The sequence below is a fragment of the Scyliorhinus canicula genome, chromosome 1 (assembly GCF_902713615.1).
Source record: "Scyliorhinus canicula chromosome 1, sScyCan1.1, whole genome shotgun sequence".
Classification (NCBI taxonomy): Eukaryota; Metazoa; Chordata; class Chondrichthyes; order Carcharhiniformes; family Scyliorhinidae; genus Scyliorhinus; species Scyliorhinus canicula.
The window spans coordinates 149,572,221-149,588,398 of NC_052146.1; the positions used below are offsets into that span (position 1 = coordinate 149,572,221).

At 46.9% G+C, this 16,178-nt stretch overlaps 1 protein-coding gene across 1 annotated transcript in view; it reads left to right on the plus strand.

Annotated features, from left to right (window-relative positions):
- LOC119968589 (glutamate receptor ionotropic, kainate 3-like) overlaps positions 1-16,178 on the plus strand; it is a 653,521-nt gene that overhangs the window by 253,878 nt on the left and 383,465 nt on the right. Inside the window, exon 8 of the mRNA XM_038801220.1 lies at positions 782-889. Within this exon, the coding sequence (XP_038657148.1) occupies positions 782-889 (108 nt within the window). The remainder of the gene's footprint in view (positions 1-781; positions 890-16,178) is intronic.

The window sequence follows — 16,178 nt, forward strand, 5'->3', positions numbered from 1 at the left end:
GACCCAATATCTACATTGTTGTCCAACACAAAAAATCAGGAAGAGCCCACAACCTTAACAAGCTCATAATTGCAACTTTGGGATTACACAAGTGTGCCCTTACATGATAAACAGGACAGATTCAGAAAGCCAACAGTATTTCCACAATTCTATGGTACAAATGGAGCATTAGATACTCCAAAGCACCTGACAGTAATCTCAGGGAGGTGTCGCTGCACTCATTCATCATCGTTGTCACAAATCTGCAGGTGCATTAACAGATAGAGTCCAGCATGAACCCAAGTTTATATTTCATTACGTGTTGGCAGACTCAGTAACTGTGGGTTAAGAAGGTTAATGAGAGTGCTAATAAGAAGTTCTGATAATTTCCAGCTAGTGTTCTCCTCATCCCACTCTTGACAGATACACATAAACTTACAAAGACTGTGAGATAAGGAGCTTGCAATGAACGAGGCGAGATGAAAGCAACATCTTTTCTTTTTTTTCAAAATGACATCTGAGCAATAGTGTAGGTCCTCGATGTACATAATCTTATTAAAGTCTGAAACAAGATACACAACTGGCACAATAGCTGTGCCTATAAATCAGTACATGGAGCCAAATGGGATTCATGGAGCGCGTTGTATGCACTGGATAAAGAACAGCAATGATTAATTAATCATATTCCACAAGGAGACAGAATTAGGATCATTTCCTTGTGAGTGTGTAATTAAAATTTACTGTTATGGAGAGTAATGATTTATATTGCTGTGTAATTACCACCGTGTATTTTTCTGTTGAGGCTCAATGGGAAGGATTAACCGGCCGAATCGTATTTAACAAAAGCACTGGACTGCGGACTGATTTCGATTTGGATGTTGTCAGCCTCAAGGAAGAAGGCCTTGAAAAGGTCTGTATGTTCCCACTCTGAGAAAATAGTGGTGTAAATATTTCAGCTGCTGCATTTCTAAATTAAGGTGCAATTTTAAATCAGCACAGCCAAACGTTCTCCCTTCAATATTCTCTGTGATAGTTGCAACTTAAACTCATACTCTTGTAACTTTGGCTCGCAAATGTTAAATGGCAGAAAGGCTCTAATCTAATGTGCTGTATAGTGATTTAATTTCTTTCAAAATGAAAAGCCTCCAGTGCAAACAACCGACAACTGCTTGTGATATGTTTTAAATATAATTAATAATCATATCTATGGTGCAGCTATTGCACTGCATGTTACTTGGTCTGTAGTCCAGTTTTTCATCAAACAACAACAATGTGGTTGACTTTTAACTGCCCCCTCAAGGGCAATTAGGGATAGCAATAAATGCTGGCCCAACCTGCAACACCCATATCCCATGAATTAAAGAAAAATAGAAATAGCTAGACAAACTCAAGTCTGGCAGCATCTGTGGAGAGAGAAACAGAGCGTGCGACTGAACCGAATCAGAACAGAGTCCCGGGCCCAGTGCGGGTGCCGGGTATTTTCTGGCGCCTATACCACTGAAAATCACCACGCTATCTATCAGGTCAATGGTTCGATTCGGGGCCTCAGCGGGAACCTCCCTGACGAGGCGGGACTTAGTCCCGTTTCCTGCAATTAGGAGCTCCGCTTGCTGAAAATCCTCTGTGCAGGGAGAGATCTCTCAATGCAATCCCCAGACTTCTCAAAGCCCCAACTCACCCATAAGGGGTCCTTCAGCCCTCACACCCCACCCATGTATGGCACCCCCAGGGCCTGATCCCCGGCACAGGAAAAATGCCAGCCTGGCACCTTAGCACTGCCAGCCTGGCACCATGGCAGTGCACCTGTCAGCAGGCAGTGTCATCTGAGCACCTTGGAAATACCAGGCTAACACCATGCTGGCATTGCTAAGTGCCAGGGTGCTACTTTGCCCAGAATGCAAGCACCTCGAGCCTCCCAGGGGGTCATGTGCCATTCCATCTGGTCCCTGTTTGTGGAGACAAGTACGATAAGACCATAAGACATAGGAACAGAATTAGGCGACTCGGCCCTTCGAGTCTGCTCCGTCATCAATCATGGCTTATATTTTCTCATCCCCATTCTCCTTCCTTCTCCCCATAATCCCGGATCCCCTTATTAATCAAGAACCTATCCATCTCTGTCTTAAAGACACTCAGTGGCCTCCACAGGCTTCTGCGGCAAAGAGTTCCACAGATTCACCACCCTCTGACTGAAGAAATTTCTCCTCATCTCTGTTTTAAAGGATTGTCCCGTTAGTCTGAGATGGTGTCCTCTAGTTCTAGTTTTTCCTACAAGTGGAAACATCCTCTCCACAACCACTCTATCCAGGCCTCGCAGTATCCTGTAAGTTTCAATAAGATCCCCCCTCATCCTTCTGAACTCCAACGAGTACAAACTCAGAGTCCTCAACCATTTCTCATACGACAAGTTCTTCATTCCAGGGATCATTCTTGTGAACCTCCTCTGGAGCCTTTCCAAGGCCAGCACATCCTTCCTTAGATACGGGGCCCAAAACTGCTCACAATACTCCAGATGGGGTCTGAACAGAGCCTTGTACAGTCTTAGATGTACAGCCTTGGTCTTGTATTCTAGCCCTCTTGACATGAATGCGAACATTGCATTTGCCTTCTTAACTGCTGACTGAACATGCACATTAACCTTTAGAGAATCGTGAACAAGCACTCCCAAGTCCCTTTGTGCTTTTGATTTCCTAAGTATTTCCCCGTTTAGAAAGTAGTCTATGCCTAAATTCCTCCTTTCCAAAGTACATAACCTCATACTTTTCCACATTGTATTTCATTTGCCACTTCATTGCCCACTCTCCTAGCTAGTCCAAATCCTTCTGCAGCCCCCTTGCTTCCTCAATGCTACTTGTCCCTCTGCAGACCTTTGTATCATCTGCAAGCTTAGCAACAGTGTCTTCAGTTCCTTCTTCCAGATCATTAATGTACATTGTGAAAAGTTGTGGTCCCAGCACAGACCCCTGAGGCACACCACTAGTCACTGGCTGCCATCCAGGATCTTACCCTTAACACCATGGGCTTTTAACTTATTTAATAGTCTCCTATGCGGCACCTCAAAGGCATTCTGGAAATCTAAATAAATCATGTCGACTGGTTCTCCTTTGTCTAACTTCCTTGTTACCTCCTCAAAAAACACTAACAGATTTGTGAGACACGACCACCCTTTGACAAAGCTAAGCTGACTCAGTTTATTTTACCATGCACTTCCAAGTATTTGCGATCTCCTCTTTAATAACAGACTCTAAAATCTTACCAATCACCGAAGTCAGGCTAACCGGCTTATAATTTCCTGTCTTCTGCCTCCCTCCCTTTTTAAACAGTGGTGTTACATAAGCCACTTTCCAGTCCTCTGGGACCCCTGCTGCCTCCAGTACTGAACGGTGTTCAGCTGAGATCTCCGAAGCAAAGGGGTTAGATCTCAGGACCTCAGTCGATTATGGGAGTGCATATTAGAGTGAGACTAGCTGCCTCGCTCTAATATGCAAATTTGCAAAATAGTGATGCGGGATTCAGATCGCAACATCTTGTGAGATTGCAATAGATCTCGCGAGGCGTGGCAAGCCAGGTAGATCTCAGAGGAAGGATCTCCCGGCATCTACCGGCTGGCCATGCTGTCTTTCAGGTGCAACATGGCTGGTAGATTGGGCCCACAATTAACATTTCCCGTTCCTATGAACCTTCTACAGAATTGTAACATTATGATCTTTAATCAGAACCTAGCTCTGGCTTACTATATACATCCTTCTTCTCTTAATTGCCTTCCATTGATTGCAGATCCTTCAGCTACTTTTGCCCAAACTGTCGAGTCCCTTGCCAAAACCTCTACAACTCTAAAACACTCTCGCAAAATCCAGGGGGCAAGATTCTCCGCAAACCGGCAGGGCGGGCCATACTGACGCCGAGGAGTGGTGTGAACCACACCGGCATCACGCCTCCCGGAAGGTGCAGAATCCTCTCCACCTTCAGGCGCTAGGTCGGCGCCGGTGGGGTGGGGGCCTTGCCAGCCGGCCCCAAAGGGCTTGGCGCTGTGCCAACCGGCGCTGAAGGGCCTCCACTGGCCGGCACAAGTTGGCACATGAGCGGGAGCGCCAGCTTCTACTGCCGTCATCCCAGCGCATGTGCAGAGGGCTTCTTCTCTGTGCCGGCCATGGCGGATCGTTACACCAGCCGTCGCGGAGGGAAAGAGTGCCCCCACGGCACAGGCCCGCCCGCGGATTGGTGGACCCTGATCGCGGGCTAGGCCACCGTGGGGGCCCCCCCCGGGGCCAGATGCCCCCACGCCCCCCCCCCGAGGACTCCGCAGGCCATCCGCAGAGCCAGGTCCCACCGGTACGGACCTGGTGTAATATACGCCGGCGTGACTGGCCGAAAACGGGCGGCCACTCGGCCCATCGCAGGGCGGAGAATCGTTGGGGGGTGTGAGCACTGCCAACGGCCCTCGACCGGCGCAAGGAGATTCCCGCCGCCGGCAAAAAACCGGCGCTGGAAAATCCGGCAGCCGGCGACGGGGCGGCGGGGGGGCATTCACGCCGCCCCCCCTCGGCTATTCTCCGGCCCGACGGGGGGTCGGAGAATCCCGCCCCATATTTCAGATTAAGTTTCCACCCAGTTACTGCATTGGTTCTATGTCAGTACCTTTACCAATTTTCTTTCAGTCATATCCCTTTCCCCATTTACTTCCACACTAAAATATTTGCTACATGGAAGTTGCTGCATAAATTCATCTCAATCAAGTGCTTATCAATCACAGAGGTAATATCTTCCTGTGAATTGTAGCATTGTTCGTTTGTAACATTTTTCAGATATCTGAACAGTTCTAAGAATGCCAGTGCACATGTGGAGCACAGTTTGAGAATGTTTGTATACGTGTGTGAAATGAAAGATAGAGGGCGAGGTTCTCCGACGCCCCGCTGAGTCGGAGAATCACCAGGGGGCGGCGCGAATCCCGTGCCGATGCCGGCTGCCATATTCTCCGGCGCGTTTTTCCGGTGGGGCAGGATTCACACCATGCCAGTCGGGGGCGGTTGGCAGCGGCCCCCCCGGCAATTCTTCGGGCTCCGATGGGCCGAGCGGCCGTCCGGTTTTGGCTAGTCCCGCCGGTGTGAATCACTCAATTTACGTACCAGCGGGACCTGGCAGGTAAGTCGGCGGGGGCGGTCCTTGGGGGGGGGGGGGGGGGGGGGGGGGGGGGGTCGCGGGGAGATCCGGCCCCGAGGGGGTGGGGGGGAGGCCATGGTTGCCTGGCCCACCGATCTGCGGGCGGGCCAGTTCCGTGGAGGCACTCCTTACTTCCATGTCGGCACCTGTAGGGCTCCGCCATGGCCGGCACGGAGAAGAGAACCAAAATACGCCAGCTCGTCAGCGCATGTGCGGAACCACACTGGCGGTTCCGCGCATGCGCGAGATCACGCCGGCCCTTCAGCGCCTGCGCGAACTCGCGCCATCCTTTCGCCGTCGGTTGGAGTGGTGCCAACCACTCCGGCGTCCACCTAGCTCCCGAAAATGCGGAGAATTCAGCACTTTCGGGGGCTGTTGACGCCGGAGTGGCTGCCGCCGGTTCTCCCGCCGGCGTGAGGACTTAGTCCCCAGAAGGGAGAACCCCGGCCAGAATGTCAATGTTTGTTTGATCTGCAGCTCTGAGGAAGAATGTATGCATGTGTGTGTGTGTGTGTGTGTGTTTGTGAGCATCAGAGTTATTCATGAGTGTGATTTCATGCATGAGTTGCTAAATCTGTGGTGGAATCTTATCAGATTAACTATTGATTTCTCTATGAACCTCAGCTATCATAGCTCTATAAGGATCAGCTCGGAGGGAATACTGGAGACTCTATCATGATTAGCTACAGTATGATTGTGTGTACGATCAGCACTGTACATTACAATGTTCTATGATATTATGTGGTATTTACAGCACAGAAGAAGTCCATCTCACTCAATGTGTCCATGCCAGATTTGTGCACCACATGAGTAATCTATTGCCACATTCCTTAACCCAATTTAAGGCCAGTGAAATCAGTAATAAAGGAGTTCCATTTAAGGTATACATTACGAGTTTGGACATATTTTACTGCCAATCCTTTATTTCCCAGTTTCTCCAATTGCTTAAGTGACAGAAAAGAAAGGGGGACTTGCGCCCACTGGGGGCACCATACCCCAAAAATTCTTGTCTCCTTTTATTCCTCTAAACCTGGCATCCACAATTCACCACTGCCTCCCTAAGCTCCCCAGAGCAGAATTAGGCCATTTGTCCCATCGGGTCTGTGCCATCATTTAATGAGATCATGACTTATCTGATATCCATAGAATGGAATCCATAGAATTCCTACAGTGCAGAAGAAGGCCATTCAGCCCATTGAGTCTGCACCAACCCTCTGAAAGTGCACCCTACCTAGAACCATTCCCCCGCCCTATCCCCATAACTCCACCTGCACATCTTTGGACACTAAGTGGTGATTTTAGTACTGTATGGCCAATCCACTTCACCTGCACATCTGTGGACAGTTGGAGGAAACCGGAGAACCTGGAGGAAACCCATGCAGACATGGGGAGAACGTGTGATCTCCACACAGACAGTCAATCAAAGCCGGAATTAAACCCGGGTCCCTGGTGCTGTGAGACAGCAGTGCTAACCACTTTGCCACCAATATGATTATCCTCAACTCCAATTTCCCACCTTATACCACTAACACTTGATTCCCATACTAATTATAAATCTGCCTATCTCAGCCTTGAACATACTTAACAACCCAACCCCGATGGTAAATCTGAGGTAAGAAATTCCACAGATACACTACCTTCAGAAGAAATTCAACCTCATTTCTGCCTTAAATGGGTGATTCCTTACTCTGAGATTATATCCTCTGATCCTAGGCTGTCCCGCGACGGGGAAAAACCTCTCAATAGCTACCCTGTCAAGCCCCCATTGGATCTATTATAGCTCAAATAAGGTCGCCTCCCATTCTTCTAAACTTCATTGAGTGCAGGCCCAACCTACTCAACCACTCCTCGCAAGAAAATCCCTCCATACCTAGCATCAACCTAGTGAATCTTCTCTGGACTGCCTCCAATGCCAATGTATCTTTACTTAGATAAGGGGGCCGAAACTGTTTAGCATATTCCAGTTGTGGTCTAACTAGTGCCTTGTATAGTTTTAGTAACCCTTCCCTATTTTTATACTCCATTCCTTTTTCCATTTGCCTTTCCTAGTACCTGCTGACCAAGCATGCTAGCTTTAAGAAGCCACCAATGATTTTGTGACATTTCTTGAGGCGAGTTAAATATGCACCTGAGTCAATAGACTTTCTTTGAGGATGCCCTGTACACATTGGGGGCACCACACCCCAAAAGGCATTGTCCCATTTTACTCCTCTCAACCTGGCATCCAAAGCCCACCACCACCTCCGTAGGCTCCCCAGTAGCTTTTTAACCTAAATCCCCTGGACTTACTTTAGCCTGAGATCCACATTGTCTTCATCCTGGGGCCTACTTGCAGTCCCAGCAGCACCTACTATGGAGTTCCAGCACTAGTGTGAATGCCAGAGCTGCTGGCCAATCAGACAACTTGGCAGCTCTCAAAGGCTGAATTTCCTCCCACTGAGGAAATCTCACCTACTTAAGGACACATGCAGCATGTTTAACATGGGTCAACTGGCTTCTGAAATTTCTTACAGTGGGGTGGCAAATGCCCCTGGTCAATTCAGCCCTAAATCTTTACTGAGTTAGATATTCTCAGTCAAGTCTTTGGGACTAGTGAGAATCAGTAATACAGGAGTTCTATTTAAGGTGTATATTACCAGTTCTTGTCTTTGGGAGTGATTCAGCGGCCTCGTCAGGTCTGCCTTGGGTGTCGGAACAAGGCCATCAAATCTCGCAGGAGGCCTCTCCCGAGATTTGCGACACTCGAAACGTCTTGCGAGATTGAACAGAATCTCGCAAAGCGTCTCAATCTGGATTTTGCTGTCACTGGGCAGGATCCAGATCTGTATATTCAAATGATCCATTAGGTCCATTAAATACACGGACTTTGGAATCACCCGGTGTCCAGGATCCACCTGCCGTTCCTGGGAGACCTTGCCAGGGTGCCGTTGTAGTACTGGTCCACAATAACATGCACTAGGTGTGACTGCACCTGGCGAGGTCTCCCAGAACATTGGGGATCCCTAGGTAGTTGGGGTCAAAGCAGGGTGGCACCCTGGTACTCCCCCTGGCACCTTTGCCTCGAGCAAAATTTGTGACCCTCAGAACATCTTCCGAGATTCAATGGAATCTCGCGAGGTGTCATGATCTGGATCTCGCTCTCACTGTGTGTGATCCATGTCTGCATATTTAAATAAGCCATTAGGTTAATTTTAATATATGTGCGCTGGATTCACGCAGTGCCCAGTACTTAACAACCGTGCCTGGGAGATCTCGCCACAATCTTGACACAAACATGGACCAAACGTAAGGCACCTTGGGGGGGGTCTCCCAGACCATTGGAGACCCCTGGGTGGTCGGGGACAGGGCAGAGTGGTACTCTTGGCACAACTTGCCTGACACCCTGGCAGTGCCACCCTGCTCACCAGCAGAAAATTCTTCAAAGTGTAGCCTCGGTGGAGAGAATTTCCACCAAGAAAAATGGCTAAGTGCCATTGAATAGTGGGATGTTTCTCGGCGCTGCAGGAGCTGGGAAAAATCATGCTAAACATTCCATTCAGCGGGACTTTAACTCAAGCCTGCTGAATCGCTACCTTTGCATTTTGCCTTTGTGCCTTGAAGGTTTGGGAAGGGGAAGACAATCAGTGATAATTCCCACTCCCGATCACATTCTCGTGACCTGTACTTGTCATTCAAACATGTGGGGCATGATTTATCTGTCTTGTCACATCTGACTTAGTGTCGAGGTGAGGCCTCTCATGAGGTTTAACAAGATATCACGAGATGTTGTGATTGTCCTCACTGGGTGAGATCCAGATTGGCATATTAAATGACTAATTTAAATAAGCATTTGCAGGGTTCTCCCAGCTCCCGGGACCTAAAGGCCATGTCTGAGACACCTTGCCAAGGCACCATTTAGTACTGCTTTCCATAGACGTGGACCAGTCATTCTTGCACCTTGGGGAGAGGGTGGGGTGGGGTGGGGGGGGGGGGGGGGGGTGATCTCCAAGGGCTTTAGAGATTCCAGCTGGCCAGGGACAGGGAAGGGTGGCACCTTGGCATACCAGCACTGCCAGTCTGGCACCGTAGCAGTGTCACCATGGTATTGCCAGCATACCAGTGGCACTGGCAGGCTACCTGGGGAACTGCCAGGATGACTGGCCAGCAGTGCCAAGGTGCCCAGGTGCCAGGTTGGCACTGCCAGGGATTGGGCCTGCGGTGACCTTACCAGGTGCTGGGGGGTATTCCTGGGGGCTTCCCTGAGGTTGGGATGGGGACCGGGTCATCCTATCAAAATGGCACCCCAACTGCAAGGAGCCTTTTCTGCTTGGCTTGCCAGCAAGAAATGACTCGAGTGCAGCCTCGGCGGAGGGAAACTCCCCGGGGCAAAAAAAGACAAAGTGTTGTTGAATAACAGGGCCTTTCTTGGTGCTGCAGCCACCGAGAAACACCCCGCTAACCGTGCTCAAAACCGGCCATAGATTTACGTTGAATTTCAGGGTGGACACCATTGGAGGTCAAACTGGGCGCAACTAAGATATCTTATCCAGTGCAGAGATTGGCAGCACTCAACATCAAGGCACATACATGAATAATATAAAAATGATGGATGGTGAGCACCACTGATAGAACTGCAATGGATTGAAGGTCTTCAAAGAAAGAAGAGGAATTTGAGGACTGTGGGGTGTATATTGTACTTAAAGTGCTATGTGAAGTTGTTTCTGAGTGCCTTTAAATATGGGAGAAAATAAAGTGGGCAGCATTGATCAAATATTGATAAATCTTCAGATCCTATTGGTACCTTTTGGAAATCCACAACAAAGCTGTGCCAAAAAGCTCATGGGGTACATAGAATTAATTTTTTTAAAAATGCATTTTACCAAAATCCTATCTCTACCTTTGTTGTACAAATTATTTATAGAAACTGGAAAAATAAATTAGACTATTATTTCTAATAGCAAAGCAGAGCCGATCAATCACTGCATGCGGTACACAAAACCAGAATAAACTTGAACTAATGATGAATGCATTTAGCACGAGCACTGAAAAACATGGAACCAATGAATCTTGTCCTGTTAATTAAGGAGTAATGCTTATTATGGTGCAACTGTACACATTTATCTTGTTGTTTTCAATGCAATTTGGTCAACTTCAAAGATCATTAGCATTATTGACTATTAGATAAAACAAACTGCAAAATATCGCTCCTGAAATTTGTAAATCCCAAAATAATAGACAGTAGAACAATTTGAACTGGATTTACTCCTCTTTGGTTCTTTAAAGATTGTTCCGTTTCTCTGATTAAGTTGCTTCACCCTCAGTCTCACCTAATCAGTGGCCATTGCTACGACCAGTGCTCAACCTCTGGTGAGCAAACAATGGTCAATTCTGGTATTGAATAAATTTGTTTTGCTGTCAAACAGGAAGTTGCTGGATTGACCATGTGTGAAGCACAATCGGGCCTAGGCTCGACTTCAGACAGGAGCTAATAAAGCTCATCGCCCATCAGTCCACGTTGGAGAATGTCCTCTGACTAACTTGGTCAATCATGCACTCAAAAACAGAAAATGCTGGACAATCTCTGGTTTAGCAGCATCTGTGGAGAGAGAATGGAGCTAATATTTCAAGTCCAGATGACTCTTGTCCCAATTCTGATTGATCACCAGTGGTAGCGTGGCCCCTTTAAGGGGCGATACTTCATGGGCCACATGATGGGCCTGAGTCAATGGGGATGGAGTGTGCAAACGATAACCTATCAGGTGTTTAGGCTTGGACTGGTTGTTGGGTCTTAGCCAGAATTAGCCTGGGAATCATGGGAAGACCTGTGTAGTAGTTATGCTGTCCTGCGTATATAGTTCTTCACGGTTAAATAAGCCTCTGTTGTGTGTTTAACATTGCCTCATCTATCACCCGCAATATAACATTACCCTTCTCAATCTTCTTTTGTCAGTCACAAATTCATCTTACAATCCAGCTGCCTTAAAATCTTCAATCACTGACTCATCTGGTCTTGGGCCTTCCTCCTCTCCTTCCTGGTCCCAACTCCATCACTTGCCACACCACATTTCCTCTCCATCTCTCTCTGCCCAGCCATTGGTGCAGACTAGCAAGTACTGGTGCTGATACCCTTTCTGGGTAAATAGGAAAGGCTGTCTAACCATCTGTCAAATTTAAATGATGGTCAGTATGAATGGAAGCAACAAAGCTACTCACTAGTCTGTAACTAACATTGTGTGCTAATCTCTCCAGATTCAGATGTTGCTTTTAGGTTATTGTAATCATACCCATTTCACCTGTTCCAGACTCTGCTGACCCCTCAACTTTAGAAACATGTCGTTGGGATTAGTCATAATTCTGGTGTGTGAATGTAGGCCTGAATAAAGACGAGTAGCAAACCATATGAATCTATTTGCATTGGTCTTTCTATCATCTCTAGCTCTGTGCTCAATGCATTACTTGCTCCTTATTTCTGGGGCCACGGTTAAAACATTTACTTTCCCTTTTAAGCACTCACTATGGAGCACTCAGCTCTCATAGGTTAATGAGCTCAATATCTTTAAATTACATTTTATGACCCATCCTATTCACATGAGCTGGTTACACAGAGTTATTGTTTGCTCCTTTCTGACTTGGTTTGCTGTGACTTCAACAGCTTCAATACTAGGACTTCCATGAAGTTCAGAAAAAGACCTATAATTGTGAAAAATTGCATGTATGGCAGTCAAGAGGCACTGCATCTGGCTGAAGAAAATGTTTCAAAGTTATTCAGAACAGTTTTGTTAAAATTAGATGTGTGTTTTAAAGCTTCTTCAACAGTTAGCAAGAACTGATTGCTAAAATTTGCTCCTAATTGTCTATTTTGTCTTCGTCCATTCCATAATACTTTCTCCTTCGATCCTTGACATATTGCAAAATACTGAAAGATTCTTAATTTCAATAAGGCGTGGAACCAGCAGGCTGGGAACATGGGCAGAGTAAAAGTTGGGCTTGTAGAGCTCTAAATGAGACACTTGTGGAATGAATTCCATCAGGCACCACATCGGTTAAGGAGGTAACGCATGCAATGAATTTCAGACAGATCATAATGTCTAAAGATGTGTAGGTCAGGTGAGGTTGTAGGGATAGAACGGGGGAGTGTGCCCAGATTGGGTGCTCTTTAAGAGTATTGGTGCAGGCTCAATGGGTCAAATGGCCTCCTTCTGCACGGTAGGGATTATGTGGAATGTCAGATCGCACGACATGTCGTTTTCACGCGGGTGCTGTCATTTTGGAGTTCAACATCCCAGCTAACACCCTCTGTTAACATATTCAGCAGTAGGAATGGCCTCGTCACTAGCACTATTTAAAGAGTAGAAATTACCACCCAGCAATTACAAACAGGATGGTCTTCACCTGAACCAGAGGGGTACCAATATCCTGGGGGGGAGATTTGCTAGTGCTCTTCGGGGGGGTTTAAACTAATTCAGCAGGGGGATGGGAACCTAAATTGTAGTCCCAGTGTACAGGATGTTGAGAGTAGTGAGGTCAGGGATAGGGTTAAAAGTTCGAAAGAGGGCACCGGCAAGCAGGACGCTGGTTTGAAGTGTGTCTACTTCAACGCCAGGAGCATCCGGAATAAGGTGGGTGAGCTTGCAGCATGGGTTGGTACCTGGGATCTCGATGTTGTGGCGATTTCGGAGACATGGGTAGAGCAGGGACAGGAATGGTTGTTGCAGGTTCCAGGATTTAGATGTTTCTGTAAGAACAGAGAAGATGGTAAAAGAGGGGGGGGTGTGGCATTGTTAATCAAGGAAAGTATTACGGCGGTAGAAAGGACGCTTGAGGACTCGTCTATTGAGGCAGTATGGGCCGAGGTTAGGAACAGTAGAGGAGAGGTCACCCTGTTGGGAGTTGTCTATAGACCTCCGAATAGTCCCAGAGATGTCGAGGAAAGGATTGCAAAGATGATTCTTGACAGGAGCGAGAGTAACAGGGTAGTTGTTATGGGGGACTTTAACTTTCCAAATATTGACTGGAAATACTATAGTTCGAGTACTATAGATGGGTCAGTTTTTGTGCAGTGTGTGCAGGAGGGTTTTCTGACACAGTATGTAGACAGACCAACAAGGGGCGAGGCCACATTGGATTTGGTACTGGGTAATGAACCCGGCCAGGTGTTAGATTTAGATGTAGGTGAGCACTTTGGTGATAGTGATCACAATTCGGTTATGTTTACTTTAGCAATGGGCAGGGATAGGTATATACCGCAAGGCAAGAATTATAGCTGGGGGAAAGGCAATTATGATGCTATTCGGCAAGATTTAGGAGGTATAGGATGGGGAAGGAAACTGCAGGGGATGGGTACAATCGAAATGTGGAGCTTTTTCAAGGAACAGCTACTGCGTGTCCTTGATAAGTATGTACCTGTCAGGCAGGGAGGAAGTTGTCGAGCAAGGGAGCCGTGGTTTACTAAGGAAGTTGAAGCACTTGTCAAGAGGAAGAAGAAGGCTTATGTTAGGATGAGACATGAAGGCTCAGTTAGGGCACTTGAGAGTTACAAGTTAGCCAGGAAGGACCTAAAGGGAGAGTTAAGAAGAGCGAGGAGAGGACACGAAAAGTTGTTGGCGGATAGGATCAAGGAAAACCCTAAGGCTTTCTATAGGTATATCAGGAACAAAAGAATGACTCGAGTAAGATTAGGGCCAATCAAGGATAGTAGTGGAAAGTTGTGTGTGGAATCAGAGGAGATAGGGGAAGCATTAAATGGATATTTTTCGTCAGTGTTTACACTGGAGAAAGACAATGTTGTCGAGGAGAACACTCAGGTTCAGTCGACCAGGCTAGATGGAATTGAGGTTCAAAAGGAGGAGGTGTTAGCAATTTTAGAAAATGTCAAAATAGATAAGTCGCCTGGGCCAGATGGGATTTATCCTAGGATTCTCTGGGAAGCCAGGGAGGAGATTGCAGAGCCTTTGTCCTTGATATTTATGTCGTCTTTGTCGACAGGAATAGTGCCGGAAGACTGGAGGATAGCAAATGTTGTCCCCTTGTTCAAGAAGGGGAGTAGAGACAACCCTGGTAATTATAGACCTGTGAGCCTTACTTCGGTTGTGGGTAAAATGTTGGAAAAGGTTATAAGAGATAGGGTTTATAATCATCTTGAAAAGAACAAGTTGATTAGCGATACTCAACACGGTTTTGTGAAGGGTAGGTCATGTCTCACAAACCTTATTGAGTTTTTTGAGAAGGTGACCAAACAGGTGGATCAGGATAAAGCTGTTGATGTGGTGTATATGGATTTCAGTAAGGCGTTTGATAAGGTTCCCCACGGTAGGCTATTGCAGAAAATAAGGAAGTATGGAATTGAAGGTGATTTAGCGGTTTGGATCAGTAATTGGCTAGCTGAAAGAAGACAGAGGGTGGTGGTTGATGGCAAATGTTCATCCTGGAGTTCAGTTACTAGTGGTGTACCGCAAGGATCTGTTTTGGGGCCACTGCGGTTTGTCATTTTTATAAATGACCTGGAAGAGGGTGTAGAAGGATGGGTTAGTAAATTTGCAGATGACACGAAGGTCGGTGGAGTTGTGGATAGTGCTGAAGGATGTTATAGGATACAGAGGGACATAGATAAGCTGCAGAGCTGGGCTGAGAGGTGGCAGATGGAGTTTAATGCGGAAAAGTGTGAGGTGGTTCACTTTGGAAGGAGTAACAGGAATGCAGAGTACTGGGCTAATGGCAAGATTCTTGGTAGTGTAGATGAACAGAGAGATCTCGGCATCCAGGTACATAAATCCTTGAAAGTTGCCACCCAGGTTAATAGGGCTGTTAAGAAGGCATATGGTGTGCTAGCCTTTATAAGCAGGGGGATTGAGTTTCGGAACCACAGGGTCATGCTGCAGCTGTACATAACTCTGGTGCGGCCACACCTGGAGTACTGCGTGCAGTTCTGGTCACCACATTATAGGAAGGATGTGGAAGCTTTAGAAAGGGTTCAGAGGAGATTTACTAGGATGTTGCCTGGTATGGAGGGAAGGTCTTACGAGGAAAGGCTCAGGAAATTGAGGTTGTTTTTGTTAGAGAGGAGAAGGCTGAGAGGTGACTTAATAGAGACATATAAGATAGTCAGAGGGTTAGATAGGGTGGACAGTGAGAGTCTTTTTCCTCGGATGGTGATGACCAACACGAGGGGACATAGCTTTAAATTGAGGGGTGAGAGATATAGGACAGATGTCAGAGGCAGTTTCTTTACTCAGAGAGTAGTAGGGGTGTGGAACGCCCTGCCTGCAACAGTAGTAGACTCGCCAACTTTAAGGGCATTTAAGTGGTCACTGGATAGACATATGGATGAAAATGGAATAGTGTAGGTCAGATAGGCTTCAGATGGTTTCACAGGTCGGCGCAACATCGAGGGCCGAAGGGCCCGTACTGCGCTGTAGTGTTCTATGTTCTAGCAGCACTATTTAAAGAGATCATCAAATATTAACAGTTTAGTTGCTGGATTGATTTCTTCTGGCTGTTGCTTCAATTCAACACGAGTTTGGTGCTTTTGACAGTTGTTTCATGTTGCAAAGTAGCCAGTGATGTGCCAGGTAACTAATAACTTTTTTGCTGACTTCTGCACAAGGCAATAGTGCCCGGATATGTGTGAACTATTAGGCATTCCTCATGGAAAACAGCCATATTTGAAGAATGAACAAGAGGTTGCACAGAGTACAAAAAGCTTCTGGAATAGGGAGGAGGATGAAAGGGTCACTCAGCTGGAGGTGATATCTACCCAGAGTATTCAGGAATGACATTTTCCAACCTGAACGCAGGAAGGAAATATGTAAGATATGTACTTCAGTATGAATGTCCTCACTAAAAGCTGCGTCCTGCTGCAGCCACATTGGCAATTTAAAGCAGGGCAAGGACGGCATTGCATTTAGCTGTGAAGGTGAATGTGCCAATAAATTCCTCTGCATCTGGCTCCTTCCAGGATGGAACTGGCGATGTTTGCAAAATCTCAACCGTTTTCCACCCACTGTTATTTAAGGGAGGTCACTGAGGCTCTCTATTTAATGAGAGCCAAATGCATTTCATTC